The 17,763-nt window shown below is 34.6% G+C and overlaps 1 protein-coding gene across 4 annotated transcripts in view; it reads right to left on the bottom strand.

The window, feature by feature from the left end:
* Positions 1 to 17,763, bottom strand: part of znf618 (zinc finger protein 618) — a 68,762-nt gene that overhangs the window by 32,262 nt on the left and 18,737 nt on the right. For all 4 annotated transcript variants that reach the window (XM_058775467.1, XM_058775470.1, XM_058775469.1 and 1 more), the window contains exons 3-7: positions 14,122 to 14,395; positions 5,039 to 5,116; positions 1,355 to 1,402; positions 1,111 to 1,200; positions 208 to 279 (exon numbers count right to left, since the gene is read on the bottom strand). In XM_058775467.1, coding sequence (XP_058631450.1) covers positions 208 to 279; positions 1,111 to 1,200; positions 1,355 to 1,402; positions 5,039 to 5,116; positions 14,122 to 14,362 — 529 coding nt within the window. In that variant the 5' untranslated portion in view covers positions 14,363 to 14,395. The remainder of the gene's footprint in view (positions 1 to 207; positions 280 to 1,110; positions 1,201 to 1,354; positions 1,403 to 5,038; positions 5,117 to 14,121; positions 14,396 to 17,763) is intronic.

Raw genomic sequence — 17,763 nt, 5'->3', positions numbered from 1 at the left:
CACTACCATTGAGAAATTTTAACCAAAGTATGTTATAGGCTTTTCATTAAGACCCTAAAGAATCATATCAACTTGTGGAAAATGGACATCCGATGACCCCTTTAAGCAAGGTACGAAGAACGGGCCCCTGGATGGAGGTCCTGTAAAGTCAGCTACTAAAGCAACAAAGTGGCCAATAAGAAAGGAAACCATGTTAAAAACTCTTACTTGGTCCCATTTTCTGGTAGGATTCAGTCTCCTCTTTAAGGTCTTCTACTGGTATCACATGATCATATGGATCTGGACAACACAACAACAAGAGGATGCAAGATTAGTGAAGGTAAGGTAGCCTCAATCTTTTACTCAACACCTGAGACAACATAAAACCACTGGTTCTCCCAGTGTAGGTCTTATTAATGATTTCATGTCAGTGGTGTTAGCAATGTTAAAAAACTAGTATTTGGTCATTACAAATAGTGGAAGAGCATTTACAAAGAAGAAGTGAAGGGTGAGATGATGCTTTTATAATGTATCAATATCTCCTCAAACACCATCTTAGAAAATTCATCTTTCATGAAAATGTCACCAGTTTTATTGCTGCTGGAGTTACAACCCATGCTTCATTTGTGGAATAAAATAATAAAAGAACAAACGTCAAGTTGTCCTTTATGATTAGAAATAAATGTCAGGATGTTTATACATATTTATCATCAGCTTTTATGGGGAAAATGTTTTGCAGGATCAAGCAAATTGCCAGCGTTTTTTATTTATTTATTTATTTTAAATCACTGTTCATTAGGAAGGTTTGTGTCAAAGTTCTATTTACAATGTAAAAACATAGCTTACTTCATATTTTCCCCTTTAAATCGAGGCATTGTTTGAACAGTCTTGGAAGTCTGAACATAATATTTCTAATGTTTTAATATTTTATCTAGTACACATTATTAGTTTAACACACAAAAAAAATAAAAAAAGTAAAAGGGAGACCAATTCGTACTTTCCTATTTGTGGAAAGTACCTTGAAACATTACCAAGAGATTTAAATGAAGACTTTTGATTAATTGAACATCAGCCATATGTTTTCTGACAAAAAAACAGTTTGGATATTACAAAGTGAATAAGCAGCCTCACCATCAACTGCATGGAGGTCTCGGTGCTCCTGAAAACAGCTGTAGTACTTGTATTTTTTCCCACATACGTCACATGTATAGCGGAAAGAACCTAGATTAGAAAACAAAGACTTATATGAACAGAAACTTAAAATATCATTATGTGATGGGATGTTGGGAAGAACTCTGGTCAGCTTTACCCACTTAATTTAGAAAATTCCAGGACAATTATACAAAAATCTGTCCCATGAATAAATGCTACTCACTATTGATTCCCAGAGATGCTCCTTCTCCAGAAGCAGCAGCCTCAGTCTCTGAACAGCAAGAAACCACACAAAAATACACACAAATATATAAACTGGTAATGAAAATTGTCAAATTTGATGATTTTGGTTAGAATTTGGATTTCAGTTCAATGATTTCATTTCAGTTCAGCACTTTTAAGGAAGCATTCATCAGCCAATAATTATTACACTTCCATTCAAAAGTTATTGAAAAGATATTTTGATGTTATTGAAAGAAATTCATGCTTCTGATAACAAATGTAACAACCAAAAAGCATAACATTGTATTGCAATTTTTTTGTTTGTACTCTTGTAATTTGTTTCAATATATGAAGGCATTAAGTACAATTGCATTTTATAGTACATTTTGATGTCAAATTTTTAATCAATGAGACTGAGATGCTGCTACCCTTTAGGTAGAGAACATCCCTGATACCAGTAAATACAAAGAAAGGGTTCAAATTGGCAGAATGTCTGTAAGGTCTGTGAAAAGCACTTTACAAGCTAATAACACCAAGGAGATGTGCTGCAGAAAGCATGAGATGAAATTACAACTGAAAATCTTAAAATGTTACACTGCATTTGCTGTTCAATTTTGCACATGGAAATTTTGTGCTCTGATGAACAGATAGTCTAAATTGTACAGCATTTTTATGAAACAGAAACAGGCATTTATAAATGTCTTCAAAGTCATTTTTAAACAATTAAATGCATTCTGACAGAATAAAAGTAGTAATTGCAAGACATACAAAACTGGAATAGTTGTGTATACACAAGTGGTCAGAATTGTTGGTACCCTTGGTAAATATGATCAAAGAAGGCTATGAAAATAAATGTGCATTGTTAATCCTTTTGAACTTTTTTTTTTTTTTTTTTTTTTTTTAAATCACAACAAATCTAAGCTTTCATTGGAGAATAAGAATTTATAATGGGGGGAAATATCATTATGAAATAAATGTTTGTTTTTTTTCCTCATATACATGTTGGACACAATTGCTGGTACCCCTAGAAATTCTTATGAGTAAAATATATCTGAAATACATTCCCATTCATATTCACAATTTTGAGCACACCAGCGTGATTATGAACATGAAATTATCCATCCATGGCTTCCTGTTTCACAGAAATATAAATAGGAGGGAAAACAAAACAAAGGCCAAATTCCAAATTAATCACCCATCACAATGAGAAAAACCAAAGAATATATTTCTGATGTGCAGAAAAAGATAATTGTGCTTCACAAATTAGAAAGTGGCTTTAAGAAAAGAGCTAGAGCAGTGAAAATTCCCATTTCCACCATCAGGACTATAATTAAGAATTTCCAATCAACATAAAATGTTATGAATCTGCCTGGAAGAGCACGTGTGTCTATATCATCATAATGCACAGCGAGAAGGAGAGTTTGAGTGGCTAAAGACTCTCCAAGGACCACAGCTGGAGAATTGCAGAAAAAGGTTAAGTTTCGGGGTCAGAAAACCTTAAAAAAAAAAAAATTGTCAAACAGCACCTACATCACCACATGTTGTTTGAGAGGGTTTCAAGAAAAATTCTCCTCACTCATCCAAAAACAAACTCCAGCATATTCAGTTTTCAGACACGACTGGAACGTCAATTGGGACTGGCTTCTATGGTCAGATGAAACTAAAAAATGAGTTTTTTTAGCAGCAAACACTCGAGATGGGTTTGGTGATCACAGGGATAGAAAGTACCCCATGTGTACAATGAAATATACTGCTGTATTTTTGATGTTGTGGGCCTATATTTCTGCTGGAGGTCCTGGACATCTTGTTTAGATACATGGCATCATGGATTCTATCAAATACCAACAGATAAAAAAATCAATAAGTGACTGACTCTGTCAGGGCCATGTTTGGATCTTCCAACCGGACAATAATCCAAAAACAAACCTTAAAAACAACAAAAAAATGGGTCACTGAGCACAAACCAAGCTTCTGCTGGCCATTCCAGTCCTCTGACTTGAACCCTGTAGAAAATGAGTGGTGAACTGAAGAGAAGAAGCACCAACACAGAGCTGGGAATCTAAAGGGTCTGGAGTGATTCTGGATGAAGGAATGGTCTCTGATCTCGTCAGGTGTTCTCTAACCTCATCAGGCATTATAGGAGAAAACTTCTATACTATTTTGGCAAATTGGAGGTTTCAAAAAGTATTGAATAAAAGTGTACCGTTAATTGTGTCCAATGTGTATTAGAGAAAAACATTTATTTCATAATGATATCCCCCCCCCCCCAATTTTAAATTATTATTCTCCAATGAAAGGTTAGATTTTTGTGAATTTTTTTAAATAATAGATCAAAAGGATTAACAATGCAGATTTATTTCCACAGCGTTCTTTGATCATATTTACCAAGGGTACCAACAATTCTGACCACGTGTATGCACTGCATGATAATACCTCCCCTTTATGTACTACATCAGTTATTGTTTCAGAACACTAATTTGAATGTCTATCTATCTATCTGTTTGTTTTATTTCTCAACCTTCAGAAATTGTAAACTGAAAATGTAATATGCTGGAGATCAAACTACATATAATTTGACCCGTTTTATTGTATTTGAATTTTGTATGAGGTTTCATTTGATTACTACAAATATAAATTTGCAATTTGTGTCAATCTAAAAAAAAACAACATACAGCATTATTAACAATATTTAAGAAAAAGAAACAATTTATTGATTCAGGAAGTAATTAAACTCATTTTCTGAAATGTGGGGAAAAGTACAGTGGCAACAGTGTAATATTTTAGTTTCAGTAATGGGTGACCAATTTGTATACTATTTGTGGAAAGTGCCTAGAAACACTTATTTAAGGTTCATGAGCCTTAGAACATAACGATTCGTTAATGGCTCATAAGAGTCATTTGTTTCTGAATCTGATGTTTGGTCTTACATTTAACCAGACCAAGGTTATTTTCATAAACAACGAAAACTAAAACTAAGACGAAAACGATTGATGAAAAAACTATTTCGTAAACTGAAATTTAAAAAAAAAAGTCAAAACATTTGAAAAACTATAACGAAACGAAACTAACAACAGCTATTGAAAAACTAATAATTAACAAAAATAAATAGTTTATTACATTCTCACCCCTTGTTGGAAAAAACATATGAGCTGTGTGACAGTTTAAGGAAATACCTGTAAATGGCGCAAATTATTATTGAATTTCATTAGTCCCAGTTATGATTTATGCGTGGCTGTTCATGGAAAAGTGAGCAAGACACAACAGTTACAATATCATGATTATGGTTAAATAAGAAAAGACATAACCAAATTTGGCTACATTTATTTTCATATTAAATCTCTCACACCATTAGATATTACATTAAGCACAACTTGTGTAGATTTATTTAGTAAAAAGGCTTGACTGCTTCCTTTGATAGATGGTAAAAGTATACAAATATACACCAATCTCAGCATGCGTTAATTCTGTGTCGCTAAACGTTTGGCTCACTAAGGTTGCATTATGCCTACGTCTTTCTTTGATATGGAAAGGCGTATTTGTTTGTATTCATATTATTTCAAAGTGCCCTGTCACAATGCAGCTATATCAACTTTATTCGCAGTTGTGAATATGAACTGGTTCATGACTCTCAACACTACAGATATTACAACCAACCAAGATTCATTAGTTCAAGAGCAGGACACACCTGTGTGAGCTCGGACGTGCGTCTGAAAGCAGTTGTAGTACTTGTACTTTTTGCCACATACTCCACAAATGTAAGAGCCTGTAAGAGAAAACAGTAATTACATCTTCAGGCAGGTAACATGCATACATTGTTTACTATATGAAGTCATGGTAACTATTGATCAAACAATATATCTGCCAGTGTGATGATAAAGGCCAAATATTGGCCTTGGCAATGAGTTTTTGTTGGCAGTGAAAACGCATTAATATCTCAGAAAAATATATTTGGGGGGGGGGGTATGATTAGCACTTCCTGACAAACATAAAACAGTAGATGAGGTAATAAAGCAGGCAGAGACTTTAACTCAACTGTTCACCCCACCCCAATCCCCCCCCCCACCAAACATATTAGAATTGCCATTCCACCAATAGACAAAAATGTTTTGATTTTAAACACTTGTAATTATTTGAACAACCCAAACAAAATATCTCTTTTGTGTGTAAAAAGATAAGTTTAACAGTAAATGAATAAAATGATTACCAATAATAGAAAAAGAAAAAGACAAACATTACAAAAAAAACATTGAATCAAGTTAAAAATATAGCTTCAAGCAGCAATTCGGGGCTAAGCATAACCCAGGGTACAAAAGGATACAAAAAAATAAAAATAATAAAAAAAAAATTGACAATGTTTTCACAAGTTATTAGCGTTTTTGCAAAAATCCTTATATCTCAGGAACACTAGGTGGTGCTGTGTTCAAGTTCCTCAGGTAGTTCTGGGACGTGCTGTCGATTTTTCAATTTTTGTGCTTATTTGTCAAATTAGTCAAGAGATATTGCAATTTATGACATATTTCAAAATGGCGGCCTGATGGTTCATCCAAAATCGGAATCCACAGATTTAGCATGATGCAAAGAATCCATAGACTTCACGATTTTCTGACAAACTGTTCAAAACTGTTAAAAAAATGACTCATTCTTAGTTATTTTTTGCTAATGTGTGTTGCTAGTGTGACTGATTGTAATGAATGCGTTGATGTGGTTAGAAAACATCTAGAATAACAGTACAGTAAAATGTACAGTCATGGGCAAAAATATCGGCACCCTTGGTAAATATGGTCAAAGGCTGTGAAAATGTATCTGCATTGTTAATCCTTTTGATCTTTTATTTTATTTTTTTTTTAAATCACAAAAATTTAACCTTTCATTGGATACTAAGGATTTAAAATGGGGGGGAAATATCATTATGAAATAAATGTTTTTCTCAAATGCACGTTGGACACAATTATTGGCACCCCTAGAAATTCTTATGAGTAAAATATCTCTGAAGTATATTCCCATTCATATTCACAATTTTGAGTGAATGGTGATTATGAACATAAAATTATCCAGCCATGGCTTCCTGTTTCACAGAAATATAAATAGGAGGGAAAACAAAGCCCAAATTTCCTTAATAATCCATCACAATGAGAAAAACCAAAGAATATATTTCTAATGTGCAGCAAAAGACAATTGAGCTTCACAAATTAGTGAAGTGACTTTAAGAAAAGAGCTAGAGCAGTGAAAATTCCCATTTCCACCATCAGGGCAATAATTAAGAATTCCCAATCAACATAAAATGCTACGAAACTGCCTGGAAGAGGAAGTGTGTCTATATCGTCCTAATGCACGGTGAAGAGGAGAGTTTGAGTGGCTAAAGACTCTCCAAGGACCACAGCTGGAGAATTGCAGAAAATAGTTGAGTCTCGGGGTCAGAAAACCTTTAAAAAATAAAATAAAATTGTCAAACAGCACCTACGTCACCACATGCTGTTTGGGAGCGGAGGGTTTCAAGAAAAATGATCTTAGCTCATCCAAAAACAAAACCCTGCATATTCAGTTATCAAACACGACTGGAACTTCAAATGGGACATGGTCAGAACTTCTATGGTCAGATGAAACTAAAAAAAAAAAAAAGAGCTTTTTAGCAGCAAACACTCAAGATGGGTTTGGTGATCACAGGGATAGAAAGTACCTCATGTGAACAATGAAATATACTGCTGTATATTTGATGTTGTGGGCCTATATTTCTGCTGGAGGTCCTGGACATCTTGTTTAGATACATGGCATCATGGATTCTATCAAATACCAACAGATAAAAAAAAAAATCAATAAGTGACCGACTCTGTTAGAAATCTTATAATGGGCCATGTTTGGATCTTCCAACCGAACAATAATCCAAACACAAACCTCAAAAACAACACAAAAATGGGTCACTGAGCACAAACCAAGCTTCTGCTGGCCATTCCGGTCCTCTGACCTGAACCCTATAGAAAATGAGTGGTGAACTGAAGAGAAGAAGCAGCAACATGGAGCTGGGAATCTAAAGGGTCTGGAGTGATTCTGGATGAAGGAATGGTCTCTGATCTCTTGTCAGGTGTTCTCTAACCTCATCAGGCATTATAGGAGAAAATTTAGAGCTGTTAAATTGGCAAACGGAGGTTTCAAAAAGTATTGAATAAAAGGGTGCCGTTAATTGTGACCAATGTGCATTAGAGAAAAACATTTATTTCATAATGATGTTTCCCCCCCATTTTAAATTCTTATTATCCAATGAAAGGTTAGATTTTTGTGAATATTTTAAATAAAAGATCAAAAGGATTAACAATGCAGATTCATTTTCACAGCCTTTGATCATATTCACCAAGGGTGCCGATATTTTTGGCCATGACTGTTATATTTCACAGTATTCAGTGAGCAAGCCTTTTCTTTTTTTTTTTTTTTTACACCTAAACGAAGTCAAAAAAAAAAATAATACTATTTTTACTATATTACTATTATTTTTTAAATGTTTAATAAGTCTCTTCTCATCAAGACTATTTTATAATTTACTGAAAATTCAACTTTGATCACAGAAAATAAATAAATAAATAAAATACATTTTACAATGCATTAACCCTTTAAGCCCTGAAGGCATTTTTAGAGATGTTTTTTTTTTCCTCTACATCTCTGATAGGCACACAAAAGTATGGAAGTCCGTTTCCACCACAGCTGAGAAAAAAAATATGATTTCAAGTCATAATAATGAGAAAGCTAGCTGGTCTCCAGAACTTAATCCCATAGAAAATCTGTGGAGGGTGCTGAAGGTTCAAGTTGCCAAATGTCAACCTCGAAACCTTAATGACTTGGAGAGGATCTGCAAAGAGGAGTGGGACAAAATCCCTCCTGAGATGTGTGCAAATGTGGTGGCCAACTACAAGAAATGTCTGACCTTTGTGATTGGCAACAAGGGTTTTTTGCCACCAAGTACTAAGTCATGTTTTGCGAAGGGGTCAAATATTTATTTGACTCATTAAAATGCAAATCAATTTATAACTTTTTTGAAATGCGTTTTTCTGTATTTTTTTTTTTGTTGTTATTCTGTCTCTCACTGTTCAAATAAACCTACCATTAAAATTATAGACTGATCATTTCTTTGTCAGTGGGCAATAATGAAATAATGACTTATTTTCGCTAACTAATGATAACCTCTCGAAATAATGGCTTATTTTCTTGAAATAATGAGAACTTTTCTCAAAATAATGGCTTATTTTCTCAAAATAAAGAGAACCTTTCTCAAAATAATGACTCATTTTCTCAAAATAATGAGAACCTTTCTTGAAATAATGGCTTATGTTCTCAAAATAAAGAGAACCTTACTCAAAATAATGAGAACCTTTCTCGAAATGACTTATTTTCTCATAATAATGAGAACCTTTCTTGAAATAATTACTTATTTTCATAAAATATCAACTTTGATATTGTGAAATATATTTAACTGAAAACTGAATGCAAAACAAAATCACATACAATATTTTCACTTTAAGTTCAATAACAGTGGGGTTGGAAACAAAGTGCACAACACTCTTCATTAAACACCTATTTAATGTATTCAGATGAAAGTTTGCAATATTAAATTATTCACAAGCAGTTTTTTTCAGAGCCCCCAGTTACACTGTTTTAAATCAGAATCCTAAATAATAATGAGAACTCTCAAAATAATGAGAAACTTCCTTGAAATAATGACTTAATCCACTCATGCACAACGCAAGAGTGACGGCACGCTAGCGACATGCAGGAACACCACAAACATTGCTTTGTTCTGTAATCTAAAGTGTATAATCTGTAATTAAATAACAAATTCAGATAAATTATCCGCATGTACTGCCAGTTACTCAGCGATATATCGAACTGCGATGATCATGCCGTGACTCACTGAGCCGTAGATCACTGACAAGCTATTCAATATCGCGTTCATTATCACAGATGAATCGCCTTCGATAATGAACGCGATACTGTAGCTTTTCAGTGAACTACGGCTCAGTGTATTAAATGCCGCTCCATTTGAAAGCAGGTGATGGAGATTTACCACTAATCACAGAACCGGCTTTACTGATGAGATGCGCATGACAATCGCATGCAATATATTGCCCAGTAGAGCCCTGCATTTCGGCCCGGGCCCGACGGGCCCCGACTTTTTTACATCCCTAGGGCCGGGCTTTGGGCCAATTTTCACGTCATAGTTCAGACGAGGGCCGGGCCTCGGGCCTGTTTTACTTTTCTCCTTATTTTTAGATTTTAGACATCCATCAATGTCTAAGCCAAGTGCTTAGAAAAGCGCTATATAAATGTAAGGAATTATTATTATCAATTAGTGATGAAAAAAAATTGAAACAACACGAGACCGTGCCGCGACTGTGAAGAGCGGCTCAACGGTGTTTAGTGTCCAGCAGCAGCGATCGCGCCATCAGCGCAGCTGTTCTGCGTTCAAATACACGCAATAAAGCTTGCCGTAAAGCCCCAGCAAAAGTAATTACCATGAATGTGTCCGAGGGAAATAGTAAGGAGATATTTGAATTACTTACTAATAAACTAGTGTTTTTTGTGTCAGTGTTGCATCAGTGTGGATTCATCTCCTCATTAGACGCGCCTTTAGAGAGAAGTGCATCTTCACGGATTATGATTATAATGAATGAGTTTTTGTTTTCGATTTGATTTATTTCGTTAAGTAGTAATTTAAAGCTTTCTATATATATATATATATTTATCATGTCTGTGAGGCATGTATTCGCTGACTTTCGGTTCATTTTTGTGAAGCGCTCCTGTTCAAGATGAGACGGCAGAAAGCGTATCGTTTTAAAAGCACGACGTTTTGTTGATATTGTGAGTGCACACAAATAGAAGTAGACCCTTACACCTACAGTTCCGAATGATGTATTACTCTTACCTTTATGAGCAAAAATTACGGCCTATTTTAAGTTGTTTCCATCGAAAAAAAAAAAATGCAATTGATTGCGCTGGTGCCTCCATGTCCTGCGCTTTAGCTTCCGTTCTCCGCACAAACTATTGGAGCACACATTTATCTAGGTTTAACCTTTAAACATTGTTATATGCTTGAACTGTTTTAGTATATCTATAGTCGTGATGATTTGAGAAGGCTAAATTGATCAAACATGCTGATCAGCCTGCCGGTCTGCCGCTGGCTGCTTGGTAGTTACTTTAAGAAAGAAATAACTTGTTTAATGAACAAAAAATGCTCCAAACGTTTTTCAAAATTAACTTAATAAAAATAAATAAATAAATAAATTTTAAAAAAGGAAAAAACGAAATATAATCACTTTGCCATTATATACAAAACTGAACTATTTTAATAGCTGAAACATGAGTCGTTTTGGGAGAAGGGGGGGAAAAAAAGACGGGCTCGGATCGGACTCAGGCCGGTAATTCTGATAAGCTGTCGGACACGGGCCGGGCTAGGGCCTGAGCATCTCGGGCCAGGGCCGGGCTAGGGCCTAAATTTGAGGCCCGTGCAGGGCTCTATTGCCCAGCCCTACTTCAAACATTCCAGACTAATATTTCAGTTTAGAAATCCAGGCATTTTATGAAGAAATGAAAACCATTACATATTACATATAAACTTAATTAATAGATGTTTATTTTGATGATTTATTAGTTTTATTAGCTGTCCCTTTCATGCATCACATGCATACATTCATACAGTAAGCATCTAATTTCAAAAGCACAAAGCGCTATTGTTCGCATTACCACGGCAACCTCTTGGCCTTCAACGCTTAACGTGAAAAATGATTAACGTGGCTTGAAGCACAAAGACAGATTGAACCAAATTCAGTACACAACTTAATGATCATGCATACTGTATACGGGCATTCAGGTGGACCCAAAACATGAAGGCAACGCAAACAGACTTTTAAATTAAAATGCTCCCTCCTGGTGGAATGACCTGCCCAACTCAATCTGAAAATCTTCAAGAATAGGCTAAAAACACATCTCTTCCATCTTTATTTGACCATCTAACTCCAGCTCTTTCTATTCTAATTCTATTCTTAAAAAAAAAAAAAACTAACACTAGCTTTTCTAATCTTTTTGTATTGCATCTATTTTTTCTTCTTTTTATTTATTATACAATTAACAAAAGAAAAAAAGGCCTCTAACACTAGCTTGTTCTATTCTTTTTCTATTATATCAGTTTTCTTTTTATTTATTAAATGTAAAAAAAAAAAAAAAACCTTGCTACGTGTACTGCGTTAAGCTAACTGAGACTTGTTATAGCATTTGCATATCATTGCTCTTTTGTTGATTTTGATTGCTTCCATTGCCCTCATTTGTAAGTCGCTTTGGATAAAAGCACCTGCTAAATGACTAAATGTAAATGTAAAACAGCAACGCTTATGCATTTTCTATAGAAAAACGCTTGGCGTGCATCTTTGGGTGTTGCGTTCAAATTCTGGGCTCTTATGCTTGCCTGTATGCATGATCAATAACATTGTATCCTGAATTTGTCATTACACTTTAAGCCACATTAAGCATTTTTCAGGTCCACATGTCCTGCAAGAAGCGGACGCTGAAGACCAAGCGGTTGCCATGGTAACAAACAACACTTTGTGCTAGCTAATAAAACTAACAAATCACCGAAATGAACATCTATTCATTAAGTTTGTGTATTGGCTTTCATTTCTTCATAAAATGCATGTGATTTTTGTTGGAATATATTCCTCTATATCTGTTTGAAGTCATGAACTATCATTGTCTGGCAAAGTAACATGTTGGTAGGTGCTACAAATTAACAAAAGACTACATACAGATAATTTATCTGAAATAGTGACAGATTATACACTTTAGATGTTCATGCATGGCTTTGACCAACAGATGTTGCTACTTGCTAGCATGCCGTCACGTTGTGTATGCATGGGCTAGTCATTATTTCGAGAAAATAAGTCACTATTTCAAAAAAGTTTCTCATTATTATGGGAAAAGTCATTATTTAGAGAAATTCTCATTATTATGAGAAAATAAGTCATTATTTCGAGAAAAAAAGTCACTATTTCGAGAAAGTTTCTCATTACGAGAAAGTTTCTGATTATTATGAGAAAATAAGTCATTATTTCGAGAAAATAAGTCACTATTTCGAGAAAATAAGTCACTATTTCGAGAAAATAAGTCACTATTTTGAGAAAGTTTCTCATTATTATGAGAAAATAAGTAATTATTTCAATAAAATAAGTCATTATTTCTAGAAAGTTTCTCGTTATTACGAGATGTTAAGTCATTATTATGAGAAAGTTTCTCATTATTTCAAGAAAGTATATGAGTTTTCCCCTGAGTATTATGATATATTAACTCATAATTATGGGAAGGTTTCTCATTATTATGAGATACTAAGGCATAATTACAAGAAAGTTTCTCATTATTATGACATAGTAAGTCATTATTATGAGAGGGTTTCTCAATATTATGAGTAACTAGGTCATAATTATGAGAATGTATCATTTTTATGACTTACAGAATTACATTTTTTCTCAAAGTGGCGGGAATGAGTTTCCATAAAAAAGTAATGACTCATAACTCCAAAATGAGAGTCAAATGGTAAGTATCATTTGACAGAAAACCTTTTAGATTTTTAGAAAATAGATTTGAATTGCATTTTGGCATTTTCCTGCTGAGAAATTGTTGATAAGACACACAAAAAAAAGTGTGCTCAAGGGAAATTTCTCTTATCTTTCTAATTTTACATGCAATATCTCAGGAAGGAAATAACAGAGGAGGAAAATTCCCCTACATGTGAGCTGCATCTAAATCAAATGTTGTGGTGATAGCATAAAATAATCAAAAGTTATAGCATTTGGAACCAAGGTAGCCTTTTTTTTTCTTTTTAGCCCTTGACACCCAGAAGGCAAATACATTTGTTATAATTCCATAAGGAATATCTTTAAATCTAAGTGACAGATCATAGTGAGTTCAGACACTTTAATTGGGAGAACCTGCTGAAAGTAATTTTTCATTAGAAAGCAATTTTCTACAATCTGAGCATGAATAACTTCATGTTTCATGAAGTTACAAGTTAAAAGCCCAATGCAATTATGCTTATTGTATTCTACTCTGTGAAACCTTTCAAATGACATAGGCACATGACTATCTGAGCTGTATGATGCCATACCATCTGACATACTACAGTTCATAGTACAACAGTACACTTTGGGTTTAAGGGGTTAAAATAGAAATCAGTCATTATAAGTTTAATAATATTTCACAAGTTTACTGTGTTTATGATCATGCAGCAATTGTGCATGAAATGCAGCCATGGTGATCAGAAGAGATTTCGGTCACACTTTATTTTAAGGTCCAATTCTCACTATTAACTACAATTTTTGCCTCAAACTCTTAATTTGCTGCTTATTAATACATTTACATTTAGTCATTTAGCAGACACTTATCTAAAATGAGGACAAATGAGGACAACAGAAGCAATCAAAATAATAGTTAATAGTTATTAAGGTAGTTAAGTGTAGGTATTGGGTAGAATTAAGGATGTAGAATATGATCATGCAGAACATGTGCTTTATAATACTAATAAAGAGCCAATATGCTAGTAATGTGCATGCTAATAAGCAACTAGTTAATAGTAGGAACTGGTCCCTCAGCGTTACTGAGATTTCTTTCAAAGAAACATTTTGTTTTTTTTTTTTAATTCCAAACCGAATAACTAAAAATCAGAAGTGCATGTGTAGCTTACATGCACATACGGCACCCATTAGCATCTCATTACTAAACATGCTTCTGGAGTTGTACCTTGTGTTTGAGAGTTACGAGAGCTTCCCAAAACCACACAGATCTCAGCAGGTATGTTGCCGTCACTCGCTTTGCCGTTACTGGCCACAGACTCCACGGGAGACGCCACCTCGGTCTTTACGTTCACTGAGGGAAGTTTCGGGGACGTTGTCGGTACTGCCTGTGTGGCTCCGGCCTCTGTGGGGACCACAGCCGTGTCCTTCGGCTCCTGGCTGGGGTTCGGCACCTCCTGACAACTCATGACTCCAGGTCTGCTCAGCAAGAGTGAAGGAAACTGCACAAAAACAGTAGCGGGATTTTAAGCACCCAGAGAGCTAAATATTTGTACATACATTATAATTTAAATATATAATGTGTGTTTGTGTGTGTAAATTTAACGTGTAAATATATGTAACAAAATATAGATGTTCAAATCTCCAACAACTGTGCATGTGGGACAATTCATGTCTTGCAAACTATTAGAGAACAATAAGAAGAACGTTAGAGAAAAACTAGAACCAATCAAAACAAATTGAGAAACTCCACACAGCAGCCTAATCTAATTTCACGTTGAATTAAGTAATGCAGAGGAAGTATTTTAAAAGCATACAGTATTTCCCTTCTGTGTGGGAGACATTCATAACAGTGCAGAAGAGCAGAGATTTATGTTTAGGAAAATAACCACAACTATATGTGCATCGCACAGAACTCTCTGCAGAGAAATAAAATCAGCTTGATGCATGCATCTGCAGTCTTATATATATATATATATATATATATATATATATATACATACTGTATACACACACGGTCAGAATTGTTGGTACCCCTTGGTAAATATGATCAAAGAAGGCTGTGAAAATAAATGTGCATTGTTAATCCTTATTTTTTTTTTTTTTTTTTTAAATCACAAAAATCTAAGCTTTCATTAGAGAATAAGAATTTAAAATGGGGGGAAATATTGTTATGAAATAATTTTTTTTTTTTTTTTTCCTCAAATACATGTTGGACACAATTACTGGTAACCCTACAAATTCTTATGAGTAAAATATATCTGAAATATATTCCCATTCATATTCACAATTTTGAGCGCACCAGTGTGAATATAAACATGAAATTATCCAGCCATGGCTTCCCGTTTCACAGAAATATAAATAGGAGGGAAAACAAAGGCCAAATTCCAAATTAATCACCCATCAAAATGAGAAAAACCAAAGAATATATTTCTGATGTGCAGCAAAAGATAATTGAGCTTCACAAATTAGAAAGTGGCTTTAAGAAAAGAGCTAGAGCAGTGAAAATTCCCATTTCCACCATCAGGACTATAATTAAGAATTTCCAATCAACATAAAATGTTATGAATCTGCCTGGAAGAGCACGTGTGTCTATATCATCATAATGCACAGCGAGAAGGAGAGTTTGAGTGGCTAAAGACTCTCCAAGGACCACAGCTGGAGAATTGCAGAAAAAGGTTGAGTCTCGGGGTCAGAAAACCTTAAAAAAAAAAATTATCAAACAGCACCTACATCACCACATGTTGTTTGGGAAGGCTTCAAGAAAGAAAAAGAAAGAGAAAAAATAAAAAAATGCTTTCGCCAAAAAACAATCTCCAATTCAACAAACTGCATATTCAGTTATCAGACACGACTGGATCTTTAATTGGGACTGGCTTCTATGGTCAGATGTAACTAAAAAATGAGCTGTTCAGCAGCAAACACTCAAGATGGGTTTGGTGAACACAGGGATAAAAAGTACCCCATGTGTACAATGAAATATACTGCTGTATTTTTGATGTTGTGGGCCTATATTTCTGCTGGAGGTCCTGGACATCTTGTTTAGACACATGGCATCATGGATTCTATCAAATACCAACAGATAAAAAAAATCAATAAGTGACTGACTCTGAAATAGAAATCTTATAATGGGCCATGTTTGGATCTTCCAACCGTCACGGAGCACAAAACCAAGCTTCTGCTGGCCATTCCAGTCCTCTGACCTGAACCCTATAGAAAATGAGTGGTGAACTGAAGAGAAGAAGCACCAACATGGAGCTGGGAATCTAATCTGATCTCTTGTCAGGTGTTTTCTAACCTCATCAGGCATTATAGGAGAAAATTTAGAACTGTTAAACTGGCAAATGGAGGTTTCAAAAAGTATTGAATAAAAGGGTGCCGTTAATTGTGGCCAATGTGTATTACATTTAACATTTATTTCATAATAATATTTCCCCCCATTTTAAATTCTTATCATACAATGAAAGGTTAGATTTTTGTGAATTTGAATTGTAATTTTCACAGACTTCTTTGATCATATTTACCAAGGGTGCCAATATTTTTGGCTCGTTGGCTGTTTGTTTGTTTTTTTTCCTCTCACTGAATGTTTTTCCCTCTGTGGGTAAAAAAAAAAAAAAAAAAACCCTCTTCAAAAACTTTTTTCTCTTTTCTCTCTTTTCTCTCAAGAGGCAACAGGAGAGAGAGAGAGAAAGAGAGAGAGAGAGGGGGGGCTATCTAACAGTTATCTTGCAGTACCAGTCCAGGCCACCAGGTGCCACTATCATTTGGTACTGCATGCTAATTATTAGCTAGCCTTCAAGAGACAAAAGTTTTTGGGAGAGCGAGAGAGAATCTAAGGTCTCACACTAGTTTTTTTTCCCCCACCCCCGCAGCCCCCCCACACACACACATATTGTGCTTCAGGGCTTCAAAGTTTTCTTTCAGGAGGTAAAAGAGAGACAGTTCCTTTGGCACAAAATGCGGAAAAAAAAAAAGAACCATGACAAAACATGAGATTGAGTAATGCATAATCATCACTATATTTTTCTTACATAACACTCCAATAATTTTGTTTAACTTGAACTGAAATACCTAAAACGGAAATACAAAAAATAAATTAAAAAAATAAATTAATAAAAAAAAAAAATGAAATAAATACACAGGCTAAAAAAATAAAAATAAAATAAACAAATTAAAACATTAAAATTACAAAGAAAATAAATAAATGCACACCTGTTATGCCTGTAAGTTATCAAAATTACGCCAAAATTATCAAAATTATTTCCGAATTTCCCAGTAACAAATACGACTTGAGAGGCCGTTCACGTCCAATTTCCGATTAGGAAACTCATATTTACAATAATTCCGATAGCACGTGAAGGCAGCATAATTACAAAGATCTCAGCACTTTCGGTCATGTGCAGATTGAAAATGAACCTGAACTGATCTGTGAGCCGGTGTTGTGCCCAATTCTGACCCCCGCCGGATTATTAGCCCCCTAGTATTGGTAGGTTTAGGGTTAGGTGTGTGGGAGTGGTTAGGATTAGGCAATCAGGTAGTGATTTCAACGAGAGGGGGTAATAATTTGGCAGGGATCGAAAATGGGCAGAACACTGGGCTGCGATCGTCAGTTTTCACGATGGATATGCTGACTAATGGACTGTTCATAATAACAGCCAACAAAAACAAATAATAGGAACATTGTTATTATTATTATTATGCTTAGCATACTTCAATATTTTTTTTTCTTTAAAAATGATTATTAACAGCATACAAAAGTATTGAATTGGTGGCTTGTTGATAAAGAAACGCACAGTACTCAAGTAGATGAACAGAGATGCTGCTAGCGTAATTTAATAGTTCCTTTGTCAAAAAGCATTAGACAGCAATT

This window comes from Onychostoma macrolepis, chromosome 05 (genome assembly GCF_012432095.1).
Source record: "Onychostoma macrolepis isolate SWU-2019 chromosome 05, ASM1243209v1, whole genome shotgun sequence".
Taxonomy (NCBI): domain Eukaryota; kingdom Metazoa; phylum Chordata; class Actinopteri; order Cypriniformes; family Cyprinidae; genus Onychostoma; species Onychostoma macrolepis.
The sequence above is the reverse complement of the archived record's forward strand: the minus strand, read 5'-3'. Positions and strand labels throughout refer to the sequence as shown.